At 35.7% G+C, this 19,111-nt stretch overlaps 1 protein-coding gene across 2 annotated transcripts in view; it reads right to left on the reverse strand.

Moving 5' to 3' along the window:
* Positions 1-653: 653 nt before the first annotated feature.
* The window catches only part of LOC109214973 (cation-chloride cotransporter 1-like), a 19,239-nt gene continuing 781 nt past the window's right edge, over positions 654-19,111 (reverse strand). The window contains exons 1-12 of one of the 2 annotated variants that reach the window (XM_019378955.1): positions 16,978-17,058; positions 10,979-11,035; positions 10,293-10,384; positions 9,850-9,964; positions 9,484-9,584; positions 9,281-9,342; positions 8,795-9,022; positions 7,282-7,396; positions 6,873-7,067; positions 5,851-6,251; positions 4,435-4,596; positions 654-1,945 (exon numbers count right to left, since the gene is read on the reverse strand). In XM_019378955.1, coding sequence (XP_019234500.1) covers positions 867-1,945; positions 4,435-4,596; positions 5,851-6,251; positions 6,873-7,067; positions 7,282-7,396; positions 8,795-9,022; positions 9,281-9,342; positions 9,484-9,584; positions 9,850-9,964; positions 10,293-10,357 — 2,523 coding nt within the window. In that variant the 5' untranslated portion in view covers positions 10,358-10,384; positions 10,979-11,035; positions 16,978-17,058 and the 3' untranslated portion in view covers positions 654-866. Of the gene's footprint in view, positions 1,946-4,434; positions 4,597-5,850; positions 6,252-6,872; positions 7,068-7,281; positions 7,397-8,794; positions 9,023-9,280; positions 9,343-9,483; positions 9,585-9,849; positions 9,965-10,292; positions 10,385-10,978; positions 11,036-16,977; positions 17,059-18,615; positions 18,763-19,111 lie in introns of those variants that run through there. The other variant, XM_019378954.1, reaches the window with a different exon arrangement.

Consider the following 19,111-nt stretch of genomic DNA (forward strand, 5'->3'; position numbering starts at 1 on the left):
AAAAAAATGCATTTCAGATACACTTAAGGCCAAATAGGTCTGAAGTACAACCAACGTTTTCATGCACTTACGGCCAAACAGACATCAAGTGCAAATTGCGCAGAAATAGAAATTTGTTCTTCGAATTTTAACAATCCAATATACGATTTAACACCTAAATCTACTCTAAATGAGCTCAAATTTGAAACATAACCTCCAAATATCATCAAAAACACGCCTCAATCATCAATTTATCAAAACAACAATAAATCTATCAAACCCATTTTGCAATTAAGAAAAAGAAGAAGAAACCCTAAGCTATAGTAAAAATAACGCGTCATGGCAACTCACCGTTGTAAAACATCATAAACAACCTTAAAATATGTTCACAAACAACAATAAATCATTGTTACCCGTAGAAGAAGAAGAAGAAAGTTGTTTAAACTTTGGGTGCTAATTAAAATAGTAAATACATGTTAAATGGGGGTGACCAAATAGGGCGCCCCGTGCAATTTTTACAAAACTATGGTAGCTGAAATAAGAGATAAAGAGCCTTTAGAGTATCTCCTCTTTTCCAGGGGAAGGGGAAACAGGGTGATGAGGAAGAAGTTTCCTCAATGGTAACAGGTTAACCAAGACTGTGACTTGGACCACAGTACAGTTGACAAGGTAAAAGTTGTATAAAAGGCTGCATTGACTTGAGATTCATCGGTCACAAAATTTCGTCAAGATTTTCGGGTTAAAAAAGAAAGAATTATACAATGAACTATATTGTACACCCCTCCGCCCTCCTGCTCGCGGAGGGAAAGTAAAAAAAGAAATGAAGTTAAAGGCAAATAAATTGGATGTTTTTAGCTAAAGGGAAAAAAATGGTATTTGAACAAGAACTACGTGAATAAAGTGACAACATCTTTGTGATATCCACGAACAATCAAGAGCCTTGGTACATTTTCAACCAACAGGTCCATGTACTCCATGTAGAAGGACGCAGGATGATTGGAAGGGGGAGGAGGTAGACTTACGAGCACAACTGCAGCCATTCTCGAGTATTTCTGTATCATTAAATTCAGCTTTAGAGTAGTATAGAGGAATTTCTCTACTTGTTGCTCTTCAACAAACACAGGCTTTCCATCAGCCAATAAAGGGGTCCCGTCTCTCCGCGCTTGCTCTTTCATTTCTTCCAAGTAACTAGCAACTCTCTGCTGTGCAGCACTGAATGCTTCAACAGATTCTTGCTTCTCCCCTTGGGCTTCCCATGACTTCATCGAAATGACAATAACTTCAGCTTGCATCCGGAGATCATAAAGAAATTTCTTTACATCAGCCTTGAGACCCTCTGCATCAGAATCTTCCTCTGCAATGCAGAACACCTGTATCTTACATCCCTCAAAGCTATCTTTTGTAAGGAGGAGCTGAGAGAGCAGAAGCATAAGACCACCATCTCTCACTATCCAGTATAAATCGATGGTACCATACTGTCTTTGATACTCATTTGGCCATTCATCTAGACCCTTAACAATGACAACAGCCTTGTTTGCAACAATGCAGTCATTTATTATTCCTACAAAGGTAGCAGGAATATCGGTCAAATTTTCACGACGCCAAATCTCCGGGTACCGCATTACGATTATATTTGGCTTAAGATTTCCGAGACCCATAGTCTGAACAATGCCTCTAAAGCCTTCTGACATGTTGGGGGCAACAACAATCTCAGCTACACCTTCACATTGCTTGTACTCTATATAGGTACTTAGCTGCTCGCAAGCAGCCTTAGCATCCTCAGCACGTTCATGGTAGTCTCCATCTATAATAGAGACAAAGATGGACATTCCCCTGCCTTTTTTCTTCATGCAGTTGGCAAAGTCGGCAAGCTTTGGATGGCACGGCACATTTTCTGGCAGCTTGCCCCATGGACGACAAAATACAAGTGGGATAGGATACCAGTTTTTCGGGTGTACTTGGTTTGCTGCATTTACAATTGAATATTTATTGCAGGTCATCACATCAAGAGGCACTAAATAAAATCATATAAGAATAAAATGTTACATACTTAAGCATAGTGAACCAAGAGAAGAAATTCCCCAATGATAAGTCACAAACTCTTCAATTTCTGTTTTGTACAATTATTATTATTATTATTATTACTCGTTAGGTTCTGTTTTGTACAATTAATAACATAATGCATTACAAATACTCGCAGAAAGTATGTGCATTTCTAGCGATGCAGTCTATTCCAATAACCACAGAAAAAATAATGGAGAAGGAGGTAAGGTTTGCCATTTAAAGTTAATAGCCAATATATTTGGTTTTTTCCAATCAAGTAATAGCCAACATCTTTTTACACATTCCTTCCCATTTTAAGACTACTTTACTGCACAGAGTTTAAATTGTTAATCTAACTTATATGTTATATCAATGATATTGGAGAAAGTATTAATAATGATTGAAAGTTAGTTTGAATATAGAAAATATCACATCAAAGGTTAAATATAGTCTAATGAATTTAATTCTTGAAAGTTGTGAATGTTGCAATAAAAATGGATGATATCAACCATTTCCGGTTGTCCCAAATGAGAAGTTTCATACAAATTGAGACGGAGGAGTATTAAGTAGGAGTAACAATTTACTACAGTTATACAATTTGATGCCTATGAAGAAATTGGAGAAAAAGATTACCTAGGTAGTTTCTCTTCGTTTTACATTTAATCACTCTTAGAAGTACATTTTATGCCCGACATAGCAGTAGGATTGCAGTGTCTATGCGGAGAACAGATATTGATGAAGAATAAGGCAAACTCATCCACTTAAACCTTTTAAAAGTTTGAATTCATTGATTTCATAGGAAAGGATTGTACGATGCCAAAACCCATGACTCAGAATTCTACTGGGAGAAATCAATACATAAACCATATTTGTACACAGAACATAAAAATCAACTAATCCGCACTCTGCTAATTAGCTAATTACAATTTAAGCAATCACCCAACGAATAAGAAATAGAGCAGAAACAGATAAGTAACCAAATATTCTCCATCTCCAAAACAGATTTATCATTGGCTATAACACTGTTAGTGGTCGCAGAGCCAGAATTATGACTCATAATTTTAACCCTCCAACTCTTCTGTAGCTTATCCTTTATTTTACTCTTCCATTTTCAAGAAACTTATAGCATCTTAAATATGCAAATTCAATGTAAAATTGATTTGATAGCGATAGACCAGCTGAGATGGGTATATTGCTAAATAAGGGGTAAACTACAGGTACCAACCATCTACTTTAGCAACATTACAGACAACAATACCCCTTCCTGCTCTAATATGCATACATGGAGCTCCCTTCCTTAAAGGCAAAAACTAAACCAAAATAAAGACATTTATGCCTTTGCCTAATTCCTATATGTACTCTTCTTTTTCCTATATTGTGGCATCACTCATTTTATAATTCAAATTATATGAGCTAAATTATATCTGAAACCTCTCAGAGTTTTTCTAATTAGAATGCACACTTTTCTTAATATATTTCTTTTGGGTGAAAGTTCTTTTTAACCACATAAAGAGATGTTAAATGCAGTTTTCACTTAATCGAAAAAATAAAATTTCAACAATTTTAAATTTCAGCACTTATTTGATGTGATTCTTTTTGTTTGGCGGTGGTGAGTGGTGACAAAAGGGATATTTTATATATATTTTTCCCTAAGCTTATGTACCTCCACATAATAGGTAATGAGTCAAGTTAATAATAATATGAAATGGGCAATTGGGATTTGACTTTTATTTTTGAACTTTTGTTAGAGAGGAATCACCACTACAAAAGCAAGCGAGCCGAGGTTTCACAGTTTCAGTAATGCATTTTTAGACAAAAGGGTATTAGTCTATTAGATGTAATTTCATAAGCTGGAGGGAGGTTTATATCTATCATTAACCTAAACGGAAGGTAGCAATAAGTTACTTATTAAATTACTAATAAGGAAAAAGAAAACGAAACTGACCCTTCAAGCAATTATTCCCCCTACTCCATTTTATGTTTGACCGGTCATGGAATTTAAAACCAAAGAAAGAGTTTTGACACATATATGTAAAGTACCATAATTGCCCTTTATATACCAACAATTAAATGAGAGATGGTGAGAGTTCACGTCCTTTCATATTTCTCTCATAAAAAATGAACTTTTAAATCAAATGGATCCCAAAATGCAACACAAGGATCTGGAAACAAAACAAAATGCAGTTTCACTGAAATAACAAATTAGAGAAACAACCTACCACAATGAATACATTATGGCTCCTTTAGTGACAATCTAAACTTTTGTATTCCCTCACTCAATCTTTGCCCAAATAAGAAGATACAATAAAGAGGAGGAAACAGTAAGTTTTGAGAAAACAAAAGAAGGGCCAGTACAAGAGAATCTGAGCTGTGTAAGTTAATAAGTAAATTATACAAACTACTCATACATACCTCCCAAAGATCGTAAACTGCGAAGAGCAAGCTGAAAATATGCACTCTTAAAACCATCTCCCCAGTCTCCTGCTTTCCCCTTGATACTTACGTAATAATATATGAGGCTTGCCAGGGCTAGTGATACAATAGTGAATGCCCAGGAAATCAAAAACATGATCACTGCAAACAAACAATAGAAAGGAAACATGAACAAACTCTGACCTGGAGGAAGAGATCAGATGAGTGAAAACATCAATTTCAAGGTAAGTCGACCACCTCTATAGGTTGTCCCATAGCTTATTCTAGCCAACTACATCACTAAAGGTGCAAATATAGGATAAATTATAGAAAAGCAAACTATAGCGTCTTTACTATTTGAATCAAACTGCAAAAGTTGTCAAGTGAAGATGGCATAGAGTACCCAAGAAAGAATGACATATCAATTCGTAATAAAATCTGCGAGTTGAGGCCAGCCCACATGCTACAGTATACGAGGGCAGAAAGTCAGAGCAACAAGGTCATTTCACATGTCACAAAGTTCTCTAACAAAAAGGATGAGCAGGCTCTGGCAGCATCAGACACATGCCAAATAGAAGAAAAAAGGACTGAATAAATATCAACAAAAGAAAACTAAAGGAAGGAAGAGCTATGAGGATATCAATAAAACCCTTAGTCTACTATTCTACTTAGATTAGATCATCAAACTGAAATGACCAACTTATAGAACAAGAAAAACATGGGAAGTGACAGCAACCATAGGACAGTTGGTTTCGGACAAGTTTACAAAAACATGGATAGAACCCATGAGCATTTCACATCATCGTGAAATGCTATGATTAAAAATTGAAATATCCAAGAAAAACTTATTTGGTGGTCTAAAGAAAACTTTTGTTCATAACTTATAAAAATTGAGAGAATCCGGAATCTTGGACCAGTAAAAAAATTAACCAAGCAAACTTCTTCATGATATTTAAATCAAAGAAAAAATATGAAGATGTCTAAAACCCCTTAGGATGCCATTTGGAACCCTTTATACAACCTATATAGGAAATTTTATCACTCAACACCTTCCTACATGTATAACCTGATTTTGGGTTCACATTTGAACTTTAACGTGGACTTGCGAGTGTGAGAAATAGGTTTTCGCTCTGATACAATGTGAAAGAATCCGACCAGCCAACCCAAAACCTTAAGCGAATGGGGAAAACAGGCCAACACCTCTATAAATTGTGAATGGGTAGAGCAGGCCAAGACCTCTATAAATTCCTTTGGAAACACTTACACAGTCCATGTGGAACTGGTATATCACTCAACAAAAAGGTAAAGTAGGAAAACAAAACCCCAATTAGGATCAATGGTTTAGTTATTGCCATCTACATTATTCATAACTAGGAAAATAAAACCATTATCCAACAGCTGAAGCAAAGAAGATACCTATACAAAGTAATGCTCCAACAAGAGAGAGGCCCCAATGGTGAAATTTCCATCGAGGTCGCCAGCTGGGAGCATCTAACAGATCCAGAAGGAAGGAGGATAAGTTCACACCAGCATAGCATACGAGGTAAAACATTGTTGAAGTAGGTGAGACAAGATCTAGATTCCCAATTACAACACAGCCAATGCAGATGAAGGCAGTGAAGAGAGTAGCCACATGAGGCTCATGTCCATCTGCCACCTTAAAGTAGTTAAGAACAGGTAGAATGTCATCATTTGCAATTGCTGCAAGGAGACGAGGAGCACCAGTCAAGCTTTGAAGGGCTGCCCCCAAGGTTGAGAGGATTATCCCAACATAAACAATAGCTGGAAGTGGCCATGCAACTGTAGCACTCAACAACCTGCAGAAATACTTTTAGTAATGCAGTGAATCCCAATTCAAGATTTCTTGATCAGTGAACCAAATACCATTAAGCATCATGAAATAATCTCTTCCACACAAAATGAAGAGTTAGATGCAGTTTCAGGTAGAATGTCATCATTTCCAATAGCTAAGTAAGGGAAATAACTTTTACCTTCCTCACCTCATACCTTCCTCTTTTTCCCTCCCAACAAATATGATTAAAAATGGAGAGGCTATAGAGAGGTGTTCCTCTTAAAAGATTCCCATATCATACTCTCAACTGAGTTTTAGAACTTTAAAAGAAATAAAGTGCCTTAATAATTTGATGATGTCCACTTTAGAAAAAGAGATGTCTTAACCCACTTCCCTTACGTACTCGATTTAGAAAGGTAAAGTTAAAAATTGCACAACATGGAGTAACACAGAGCAGAGAGGATTCATACGGCCGATACCAACTTGTTAGGGATTGAGGCGGAGTTTGTTGTTGCTATATCTTTCTCTACCAAACATACTAAACATTCATTTTAAAAAAGCAGATCACTCAAAACTACAAGTGCAGGTAGGAACAAGGACAGCACCACGAAGTATGATAATGTATCATAAAGTCAGTTCATGCTACCTGTCAGTCAAAAGCTTATCTCTAGTTGAAACAGCTCCGAATAATAGCACGGAAACCAGATATAAACCGGTAGTAGTCAAAGTTGCCGCTAAGGTCCCAACAGGAATTGAACGTTGAGTGTCCTTTAGTGATGCCGAACGGTTTGAACCTGCCATTATCCCAGTCACAGCAGGGAAGAAGAGACCTACCAATGCACTAACATGGAGAAGGAAACAAATGTTAGACCTAGTTCCAAATGCTTTCAGTATGCACATTGAAGTAAAAAGTAGAAAGAAGAAGGAAACAAATGTTCGACCTAGTTCCAAATGCTTTCAGTATGCACATTCGTTCCTTATCAAAAAAAAAAAGAACGAATAACGTATCCTAGCAAAAGGATAGTGTAAAATGAAGGAACAAATGCATGCCTTACTTAAAATCCCAGTATATCTTGCCATTGGGATCTGGAATTCCAGCATTATTAGTCATCTGATAAGAAGATCCCCAGTTATTTTTGAAAGATTCCAAACTCAACCCTGTGATCCCAACTGTATCATGCATAGCAACAGTGGTGTCACATATACATATACATATATAGAGAAATGAAAATCATGATTAACAAAACTTCAGGGAGGACAAAGCTTATATCACTTAATTCAATCAACTAAACCTCAAACCCAATATAATTGGATTTGCTATATTAATCTTCTATATCCATCGCTAAAGTGATAAGTCAGTAAAATTAAGCCATCTTAACTTTACACCAGTCCTCAAAATATCATGACACAGGAAACCATCCCACTAAAGCGAAGAAGAAATAAGTGAATTAATCTTCGGGCTTCCATTTCAAAAATCCCATTCATCCATTGCCTTTTCATGTTATAATTTAACAAACGAATCTTATGTAAAGGAGCACACAAATGCTTTCTCATAAAATGCAAATGATGCAGGAATAGAGGGAGCAAATAAAGTACTGTCCACGAAAGCACTGTGCAAAGTTTACTATTCACAGTTCGCGTAACAAAGCTGTTACTGTAGCCAAGGCTTTCGCCAGCTACAGTTGGGACTTTTTTTTTTTTCCTTTTTGTAACTTTTCAAGTTGTTCCTTAGTAGTTTTAGTTCTTCGATGCTATTTGATTGCCTTCGAAGTTAGCTTTAGGATTCCAGTCTGCTTGTAGTTAGAGTTCTTAAGAGACTTTATTCTTATAGAAAAATAGTAATTAATTTGTATTCTACAGCCTTCTGTTATCACCAATATGTAGCCCTTGACTTCCATCTGCAGCTTCAGAGATGCAATTTATTTAAAGCAAAGAAACAATGTTCAACATTACTATACTTCAAGATGGCCTCAAACTAATAAGATGAGCTAGAATGATGTACGAACCATGGAAGGGTCATCACTAAAGCAACATAAAATGGTGAGAATCCCTGAGGTTGAGATATCAAGTTCTGATCAAGAATTAATGACCATTTTACCAATACCAGTAAACATAGACTCAACTAACAGGGCCAAGGCTGATGAATTTGCATTACCATCACTGTCAGCATGCTCTTATATAAATTATACTCCCTCGGTTTCAGTTTATAGAGTGGTATTTGACTAGGAATGGAATTTAAAAAGAAAGGAAGACTTTTGCCACATACCAAGAGTGCTTGAGAACGTGTGGTCTTAAACATGTCATGACATTTCTGTGACTATAAGAGCATGTCATTAAGAATAAAATAAGAAGTTTAAAGTTAAAGAGTTTCCAAATCTAGAAAGTTGTCATTCTTTTTGGGACAAACTGAAAAAGAAAGTGTGTCACATAAAATGGAATAGAGAACTCATACAGAGAAAGTGTATAGCAGACAAGAATTACACACAAAGATTTCAAAAACCTCTCGAGGAAGACAGGAAAAGAGCAAGACAGAAAAAGAGTAAGAATGAAGGCATAGACAGCATAAACCTGCAGGACGATCATGCCTCGCAGAAAAGATGCCGACAAATATGCAAAGCAGTGAGAATAAAACGGGTACAAGAAATGCCGGTGCAACGCGATTGATCATTTTTACTCCACCAAAAACTACAAAGCAGAGAAGAATAGAGACGACAATCCCATAAATCTGCAGGTCATGCAAACTTGGACTTGTAATGGGCTCTGCAATATCTGTGCCATTAACTCGTGTGATAGTTTCTGCATCGATGATAAATTAAGTTCAGCTATACAAATGAATTTGAAAACAATAAATTACCCATTAAAAATCAACAATAAATTACTTATACCAATGTTATGATAAAGCCAAGTAGGACATCAGATGGTTTTGCAGTAAAAGTACATACAACAGCCAAACCATTTTTCTAAAAAGCAGACATAGCAAAACCATAATTTAAAGTCAAAGTTGGATTACTAATTTGTAACACATCAAGTAAATCAATCTCACTTAAGAAATACCTCTAAAGATGCCAGCACTTGGTACAGCATTTAGAAAAGTCTCAACAGCTCCCAGTACATACCTAACCAGCAGGTACATGTAAATACAGACGTCAAAAAATTCTTTTTTAGATAGTTTGAAATGATAAGGCAACTTAACCTACTTTGGCACCTCCGCCAAGTTAGTAGCTCCTTCATACCAATATAAAGTGATGTATACTCACATTGCTCCAGCAATTGCATTCCCAAGGAAAAAACAGAGCCCAATGCTGACACCAACTTCTGGACCCAATGCACGACCAATGAGATAGTAGGGCCCACCACCCTAGATTAGAGAAAACAAATCAAGGCTATCATTAACCAAATAAGCACAAGGACATTGTTGACAACATAGTAGTTAACTAATCAACAAAGTGTTCTCTCTAACAACTTAAGCTTTTAGACGAGATGGCCACACTGACTCATCCCTATCCTTGTTTAACCAATGTTGGCAACATTAATACACATATCAGTGCACGCTAGTTATACTGTGAAGCGACATTGAAAATCTATCCTCTTAATCTGCATCGATTTGATGAACAGTTCCCCACCTTCATGGCACCATTGCTTGCAATCGCACTTAATGATACTGTAGTCAGGAAAGTACATGATCCACAGAACACAACCAGCAACAATGACTCACCAATGCCAGCCATACCAACAATCCTGCAGTATCCACAGAACAAACCAAAGCAAATAGAGCGGTTATTTCATTTTAGAGTGTATCATCAAACTAACACAAGTAGATCAAGGTAGTGGGAGCATTTGCTCTTTGTTCCCTTTTCCTGCTCCTTTTCACTTCCTCATCTTACCCCAAGATATCTTTTCTCCCCTTCGATCTCTACTGGCAATAATCAATTTCTATAGGAGGGGATCGTCAGAGGTGGAGGCTAAAGCAGATCAGTTTGAGTACATCATAATATCAATATAACCACACATTTATGGAGTAACGAGAAGAGCTGATTGGTACCACACCAGATAGTATGCAACTTACCATGAAAATCTAATGTAGTAAATGATCCCCAAAATATTTTGCAAGCATGGCATGAACACTCCCATCCATGTGCCCGACTTATCAGCAGTTGGCTTAAAAAACATTTGACATAGAGAGATGTTAAAAATGCACTCAAAAGCTTCATTAAGCAATCCATCGCAAAATTAACTGGCCAGGTATGTGCAATGATAAAGTGTCAACGAAAACATGGAAACATCAACAAATTCCACGGCTATATTTTCTCAGAGGAAAGAAAGATGTGACAGTCGCTCTTGTTTTCTTTGCAAGAGAATGAAAAGTGCAACCAAGCAATTAGCTGCATATCTAAAGCTCATCAAAAAGTTCCATATCTATCCATTCTCTTATTGGAAAAAAACATGTGAGTCACTCTTCCTTTTCTTTACAAAATAAAGAATATTGCAACAACATAAAAAGCTACATATCTAAAGCTAGAATAGTCCTTCCTTAGGAAGTTAATATGAGCCAACAATAGCTGATTGATTGATGGAAGACAAGAGAGAGGACAACAAGAACCAAGCAGTAGCTACATATTTAAATCTGGAATGGTCTTGAGGGAAGTTCAGTGTGAACCAACAACAGCTCATGGAGGATAAGAGGGAAATCACCAAGCATCAGCAATACAGCACCAATGCAATAAAGCAGTAAACCAAAGAAGCTAGAATTACCTAGGATAACCTCCTCAGGTAAGGTCGCATAAAGCACCAAAGAAGCAATAAAAGGTTCTGCGAAAACCATTGGAGATCAAAGTAAAGTTCCCCATACTAAATTAAACACCAGATGCATAGTTTTTATGAGCTGGCTAAAATCCTTTTACGATACAACCAATTATATGAATTACAACTGAACTCCGTAGACAAATAGGACGACAAATAATCCAGGGAAACAACAGAACAATTAGTCTAAACCTAGGAGTAGCTACACGAAAAAATTAAACACATTGTTTTATACGTCAAAGCTCCACCCGTGTAAAATAAAAATATCCTGTTCCTTTTCTCCACTTGCTTCCCGCATCACTAGAAAAGATCCTTGCTATCACACAGAACCAGCTTTTAAAGTTTAAATTATCTCCAATATGTTCAAAAATCGATGAGAAGGAAATTCAAAAAAAAGAAAGGGATTTTACACAAATAGCCAGCCGGATTAACGGTTTACTTTTCCTAGCCAGTATACATAAATTATACACGATTAATACACATATTATATACATGAATTATACATATATTATACATCAGGGGTTATTTTTAGTTTAAGTTGTTGGGTGTACAGCTAATTAGGTTGATCCTTCTTAAACAAAGGAGAATAATTGTATGTTTAAACTTATTTCGATGAAAGAATAAATATGGAATGGTGTGACGTAAAGCTCAAAATTCTATAGAACATACTCCCTCCGTTCAGTGACGGTGCTTGACTGGCGCGTAGTTTAAGAGAAAAAATAAAGACTTTTGAAACTTGTGATCTAAAACAAGGCATAGAAATTTATGTGGTTATAAATTATTCGAAAAAGGGTCAAAAATAACCCTCTACTATTCGAAAATATTCATTTGTACCCTCTGTTATACTATTGGTCCACTATAGCCCCCGACGTCATAGAATTAGTGTAAAAATACCCCTCCGCCGTTAGGACCCTCCAACATGCCAATATTATCCCATGTGGCCTGATATATTGCTGAGGTGGATGCCACGTGGCATGCAACCTCATTGCATCTATCCCATTTTCCCCTTCCCCTGCTTCTTCTTCTGCCACACCACCTTACTCTTTATCCAACCACAGCCAACTCTTTTACCACGCACCTATTCTTCCACTACTATCAGACCACTAGTCTTGACACCATCAAATTACCATTCTTTCACAAAAAAATTAAACTGAATCGAAATATTGCTTTTTTATGAACTGTACTTCTCCAATGAATCATTTGAAATCAAATTGAACACGGCGATGGAGATGGAGAAACAGAACACTGTTTTCAAATTGAATACGACGATGGAGATGGAGAAGCAGAACACTGAGGATCTTTACATTGATAAGAAACAGAAAACAGAGAATCAACAGGATGAGGCAGCTAAAGCTCCTTAGCTCTGAAAAAGCCTCGCCAAAATAAACTGAAGTCGGAAAAGGTCGACTATGATTGGGTTTCAGCTCGGGGAATATTTTGCTTTGCCCTCCAATTTGCTGCCATTCTCGTGGACATATGTGACACGTAAGGAGAAAAACTCTTTAAAAGTTGGATACTTCAACAAGAAAACAAACGCCTGATCTTAATGAAGAATCTAAGGATATGGTAACTAGTGTAGAATTAGTAATACTCTTTGATTATTCCTATCTCTAAGCTTAATTAACTATTGTTCAGAAGCTCTTTGCTTATTATATGTACTAGTAAAGACCAAATATTTATGTTACTGTGGATGTATTAAGAAACTTGGAATCATTAAAAAAAAACTGAAATCAAATTGGAAAATGAAACCCAAAAATCAAAATTTTCGATTCAATTTGATTTTTGGCGAACGCATGGTGATTTAATGGTGTCAAGATTAGTGGTCTGATAGTGGTGGAAAAATAGCTGCATGGTAAAGGAGAAGGTGATGTTGGTGGTGGTTGGGTAAAGAGGGAGGTGGTGTTGGAAGAAGTAGGGGAATGGTAAAATGGGATAGATAGGATGATGTGGCATGCCACATGGCATCCACCTCAGTAATATATTAGGCCACATGGGATAATATAGGCATGGTGGAGGGTCCTAACGGCGGAGGGGTATTTTTGCACCAGTTCTATGACGTCGGAGGCTGTAGTGGACCAATAGAATAACAGAGGGTATAAATGAACATTTTCGAATAGTAAAAGGACATTTTTGACCCTTTACCGTAAATTATTTCATTAATGGTAAAATAAGAAGCTTAAAGTTAAATCTATACTATATTAAAAGCACGAAGGCCCATAGCGAAATATTGTTCGTCTATTATACCCTTTAAAACTGTATTTTACATTGGATAAAATTGTAAAGTGAAAACTTCCCTAATATTTAGGAGTTCTATATCAAAGAAGTTTTTTTAAAAAATATAATTTAGTGTTTGATATCTTCTCCTAATAACGATACATAATATTAAGACACTGAAAGAATATAAAAAAGTAGGAAGAAAGTTTCTTTTCCAACAAGGAAACTCTACGATGTATTCTTTTAGAAGCTTGGTTGTTAAATCCTAAACTAATTTAATTACCATAACTAATTTACATAAGTACCTAAATTATTATCTTTTGGTAAAAAAAGAAACAAATATTATTACTAAGAAAGTTTATTCCATAATTTGACTATATAAAATAGGAATTAGTTACAAAATTCATCTGGTAGATAATAGGATATTTTATAACCTGTCACTAATTCTATCACCGAATATGATTGATTAGCCAAGAATTTTTATTATTTAGCTACATAATTGGTCCATCACTAATTTTTTTCTTTTTGTAGTTGACATGTCTATAATAAGTATTTAGAAGATCATTTTGACATGAAATAACAATAAAAGAAGGAATACATAATAGAACACTGATCTTTCAAGATTATCTTGGTTGTTTTCATGCTTAGCTAGGCCATTCGCTACTTTTTGACTAAATAGGATCAATATTCGTCATTTTCAAGAGCTTATATTTTTTTAAATTTTATTTTCAAGGGTTCATATTTATTATAATTTTATACACATCGATATAGGGTACACGTGCATCGCACGTTCTTTTTTTATCCTTTAAAAATAGATTTTGCATTGGATAAAATTTTAAATTTAAATTGCTTTCCTAATATTTAGGAGTTTGAAAATAGTTAAAAAAATTCTTACTAAACTATTCCTTATTTGAATTGGGTAGTAATTTTTCACTTTTAGTATTCAATATTTTTGTACTTCTCCTAAATTTTCTGACCGTTTTAATTAATAGAAAAAGAATGTTACGATATCAATTTACATAAACTTTACGACACACATTAAGAATGTAATCATAATGTTGTTTATTTTCATATTTTCTCTAGGTGTCTAACATTTTTAACTAATTAAAAGAGGTCTCCTTATACGAAGACTTTACAGGATACGATAGGAATGCTTTGCTTCTTTTCAATTTTTTTCCCATCTATTTCTTTTTCTTTCCATTAGAGTTATTAAATCATTTTACACTTACAATAAAATTAGCTTTATTTCCTTGCAAGTGAATGTGGTGAGAATATTGCTTCTATCCATGTTTTTGTCTGTTTCCTTTTCTATGTTTTCTTAGAATTAATTTAAACATAAGATTTATAATATAAACATTAAATATACGCAATTCACCATTATTACTTTTATGGAGTCTGATGCAATTAAATTTGAGTCTTCGATAGATATGATTTGAGTCTTTTGATCCTAATCATGCAAAAACTAATAAGAATTATTCTTGAGTTAGAAAAAGCATATCAACAATAAGATTTTTTCTGCGGTACGTTTCTCTTAGTCCAAGCACCTCTACACAAACTTCATAATTGTCTTCATTAATGACATTATTTAGGTATTTCGAAGGATAGAAGTTTTCCTTTTGCTTTCTTTCGTCGAATTGGTTTTGAATTGCTTTTCCTCTTTAATTGCAGTTGATTTTTTTTTTAAAAGAATTAGCATGAACATGTTATTATGATTAATATTGGATAATATTTACAGGTTACAATTTTGCGTATTCTTTTCTAACACCCTATAGTCCTCTAACCTATTGGGTTGGTGCAAATATTAGTTCTAAAAAATCATAGTACGATATCTGAGGCCTTTTGTAGAACGTGATTCTCCCTTTATTGAACTAGCTAAATATAATCAACATTCATTTATATTCGAGGCCTTTTTATAAGACATGATTTCTTCCTTTATTGAACTAGCTAAATAGATCGACATATATTCATCATTTTAGGAACTTACATTTTTACTTTATGACTCAACCATGTTGTTTAATAGTATTAACTATTTTAATTATATACTCATTAATATAGTGTACACGCACAAAGCGCGTACCCTAAGACTATTTAATACTAAATGTAGAAAGATGTCATTCATTTTGACATCCTAAGTAGAAAACTGATAATAGGCTAAATTGTATAGTTTGGCCTACGTTCGGGCTCTAACTTAAGGATGCTTTATTGTTTTAAGTGTGTAAATAATGCAAAAATTGGCTCTAATGGTGACTTTTGTGTTTCACAGGAGTGCACTACTCAAATGAAGACTTATGATGGTGATCCGGGCAAAAATTGGAACTAGTGGACGAATTAAGGGAATGAAGCTCGGCTTGGCAGAGGGAAACCCCACTAGCTCGGGCATTAGCGCGGCTTTAGCGCGCCCGCGCTAGTCCAGTCATCAGAAGCAGAATAAAACCCCACTAGCGCGGGCATTAGCGCGGCCTTAGCGCGCCCGCGCTAGTCCAGATGCGGGAAAAGTATTTGAAAGGGCAAATTCGGAAGTCCAAAGCAAAAACCACACAAACTATAAAAGGTTTAACGCGTTCAAGAGAAGGGGAGGTTTTTTTGGGAGGAGACCAATTTTTGACACAGATTCGACCTAAGGAGGCAGAGACACAATAGGAGCAAGGCGGGGAATTCTTCTACGAGTTTTTCCTTCCTCTTCCTATTTTCCATTGTTGGTTATGATTTTTAGTATTGTAGTTTTACATACTATTATGCATAGCTAATTTGTTATCTAGGGTTTTGATGGAACCTTTTGTAGGATAAATTCTTGTTATGTTTTTATATAATTTAGCCGTGGTATTTTCTCTATTTGTTCAACTATATTATTCTTGTGGTTGATTGAAGGGCCCTCAATTAGCTGTGCCTATTTAGTATGTATTACTCGGGAGAGAGTGCATATTTAGGTAGTTGTTGAACAACATCACTCCCGACGTATGTGAGGAATCAATAACCAAGGGTTTAAAGGTGGGATTAGGAATAACAAAACCTTGGGTGCGATCTAAGTGAGCTGTAATTAAAGCCAGCTAGCGTAACTCAGAAGAGTATGTCTAGTAAATTGTCGTAATTACTCGGGAGAGAATTACAACACGCAGAGCGCTCATGATCGGTAGAGAATACTTAGGCGAAATTATAGAAGACATAGCGGGAAGGATTCCGACAATTGGGGAAATCATAACTCTAGACCTCCTTAATTTAGTTTCCAAACCTTTGTCTCGTTAGTTGATAATTTTACCGTTTTATAGTATTTGTTGGTTAATTAGTTAGATATAAAAATCTTAATATTATAATTTAGAAATTGTTCAAACTTGTCTTCTTTGCGATATTGAACAATTACAGCGAAACCTTAGTTCTCTGTGGGATTCGACTCCGGACTTTTAGACCATATTATATTTGCAGCGACCGCTTATCCTTTTTAGGACTAGAGTTGGGCGTGATCAAAAACCTAAATACTACCATACTCTTGTCTTCCTATAAGCTTGATTTTACAGCCAAAATTATAGCCTACTGTGCATTACTGTTCATTCAAAAGGAAATAATCACTCACTTTTTACCCCTAAGTAGACTGTAAAATGCATAGGAGATGAAAATGAAGGCCACACGAATAAGGACTGAAAGTAAATTCCAGAACTTCTGTGAACATGATACAGTCTTACTGTGCATGAAAAAAAGCTTCAGGGAAATCAAATAGATGCTCAACAAATCAGTTCAAGTACCTTAGGTTGTTCAAATGTGATAGCTACATCCTCACCATCTCTTGGACTAGACGGTGCCTGAATTTGATCCCCTGTCATACTGGAACGATAAGATTGATAAGAACTCTTCCATTATTTAACCAGCAAAATTAAGAGAAATTGCAGTTAGAAAGTACTTTAGTTGTTAAGGACATTTTTATGTTTTGATAAGAAAGCAACTTTATTTCATATAAAGTATAAACTGCAACCAAGAGGAGAAGAATAATTATAGTACAATATCCCAGTCTCCCATAACATAAGGAAACCAAGCAGTATGCCTAAATCATATACATCCAGCATGTTAAACCAAAAAGACGGAGAATAACATTTGTATCAAACTCTATTTATTGATTCTGCTTTTTCTTTAATACTTCTTTCATTCCTTTATGTCCAAATTACCTAAAGCAGGTAAGCTCCTATAGATACTGGGGCAGATACAGCAGCCGACATTTGAGTGTCTGCATATCTCTATTCAGCATCAGTGGTGAGCTATCCACCTTTCCGTGGAGGCTATGTCTGAGTTCTTCTTACTTTATATTCAGTATTGGGTTATGTCCCATCTCACTTAGTTCTCTTATTCAGATGCTCTGTGTACATTGTGGCCTATACGTATGGGATATATTGCCTAGTACTATTTTGACTGTTATATTTCTGTTATTGTATGATTATTGCATAAATGGATGTCCTATGTTTCTGTTATGTGAGATGCAAACTATTTTGCTTAGCTTGTCCCCAGTGATTCAAGATTCACCAAGTGGTAGTTGCTCGCTAAGTGCTAGTCATGGCCCATCTGGTGTTGGGTCGTGAAACTTATAAAGCACTTCTCCAACTGTAGTTCTGATGTACATGGTAATCAAAAAGTTGCCCTGTTCTCCTCTATCTTCCCCAAATCAAACCCTTGCTTCTGAGGCTGATATCAGTGCGTTATGAAACCCATGCAATTTCTGCATTCTATATTGATTTTACTAACAAACTATCTTCTTCTTTCACACCAATTGAATCTACATGCACTGCCTTCTAAAATCTCACGTGATTTCACCCGGGAAAAGAACATTCTCCTCTCCATCTTGACAGTATAATAAATAAAAGGAAATAAGCAAGAACACGAAATATTTACCCTATCGAAAAATGTATAAGAGCATAACATAAGACTGATGATTTCCATTTCCCGTCACCTTATAGCTAGGCAAGTTACTTTGTATTTCAACACTTTTAATTCAAAAGAGGAGACTCAAAATATCACTTCAAAAGAAGAATCAATGGAGACAGATTCTAAAAGCCGATATGACTCAGAAAAGTAAAAGATAGACGGACTTTGGAGGAAAATTTTCTCAGAAGGAAGCATCCTAGACTAAGAGAGACGCTAGCCGGAAACTCTAATCAGTAGATTCTAGATAGATGGAAGAGCTTCCCTCTCTAGACTTCGATTCACAGCACCCACCAGAAAACTTAAATTCTACTCCAATGATGTCAAAATGCAACTATATCTAAAAAGTTATTAAGCAAAAAGAGAACAAAAGAGATCGAAAGAATTTCATGAATTATTTCACCCACAAAAAAAAAGTTTGTGGACTAGAAGGAAAATGAAACAAAAAAGACACAGAATTTTGTACCTCTTACCTCTTGAGACCTAGAATATTTACCAGAGAATCAAAGCCAAATAATTCCAGTTTGGACTCTCTTTGAGGACCATTGATGCTATGATTGGCTAATGACTCTTCTCTTTCTTCAGAGGCCATATTTGGCTGGACGCCAACTTTAACTTTCCTGAAAAAGAAATGGTACAATCAGAACAATGCTTGAAATGGTTTTCAAGAAATAAAAGAGGCAGCAAAATTCTAGACGACATCTCTGCACACCCTTAAAATCATATTAGAAACAATGGTGGACATGCCCATGCACCCAATTTTGGCATAATAACTATTCAGAGTAACTGGAGCATGTGAGAAAGCAGTCGAGCACCCAATGTGTTAAAGAAATCTACCAAATGTGTACAGATGTTAAATTTCGAACCCAATAACTCAAATGGTCAGTGGGTTCAACGGCATCTCGAACCCATCAAATTCAAATCCTATATCAGCCTTTGAGGGCACAGAATATATCGATTTTTTTTTTG

Source organism: Nicotiana attenuata, unplaced genomic scaffold (assembly GCF_001879085.1).
Source record: "Nicotiana attenuata strain UT unplaced genomic scaffold, NIATTr2, whole genome shotgun sequence".
NCBI lineage: Eukaryota > Viridiplantae > Streptophyta > Magnoliopsida > Solanales > Solanaceae > Nicotiana > Nicotiana attenuata.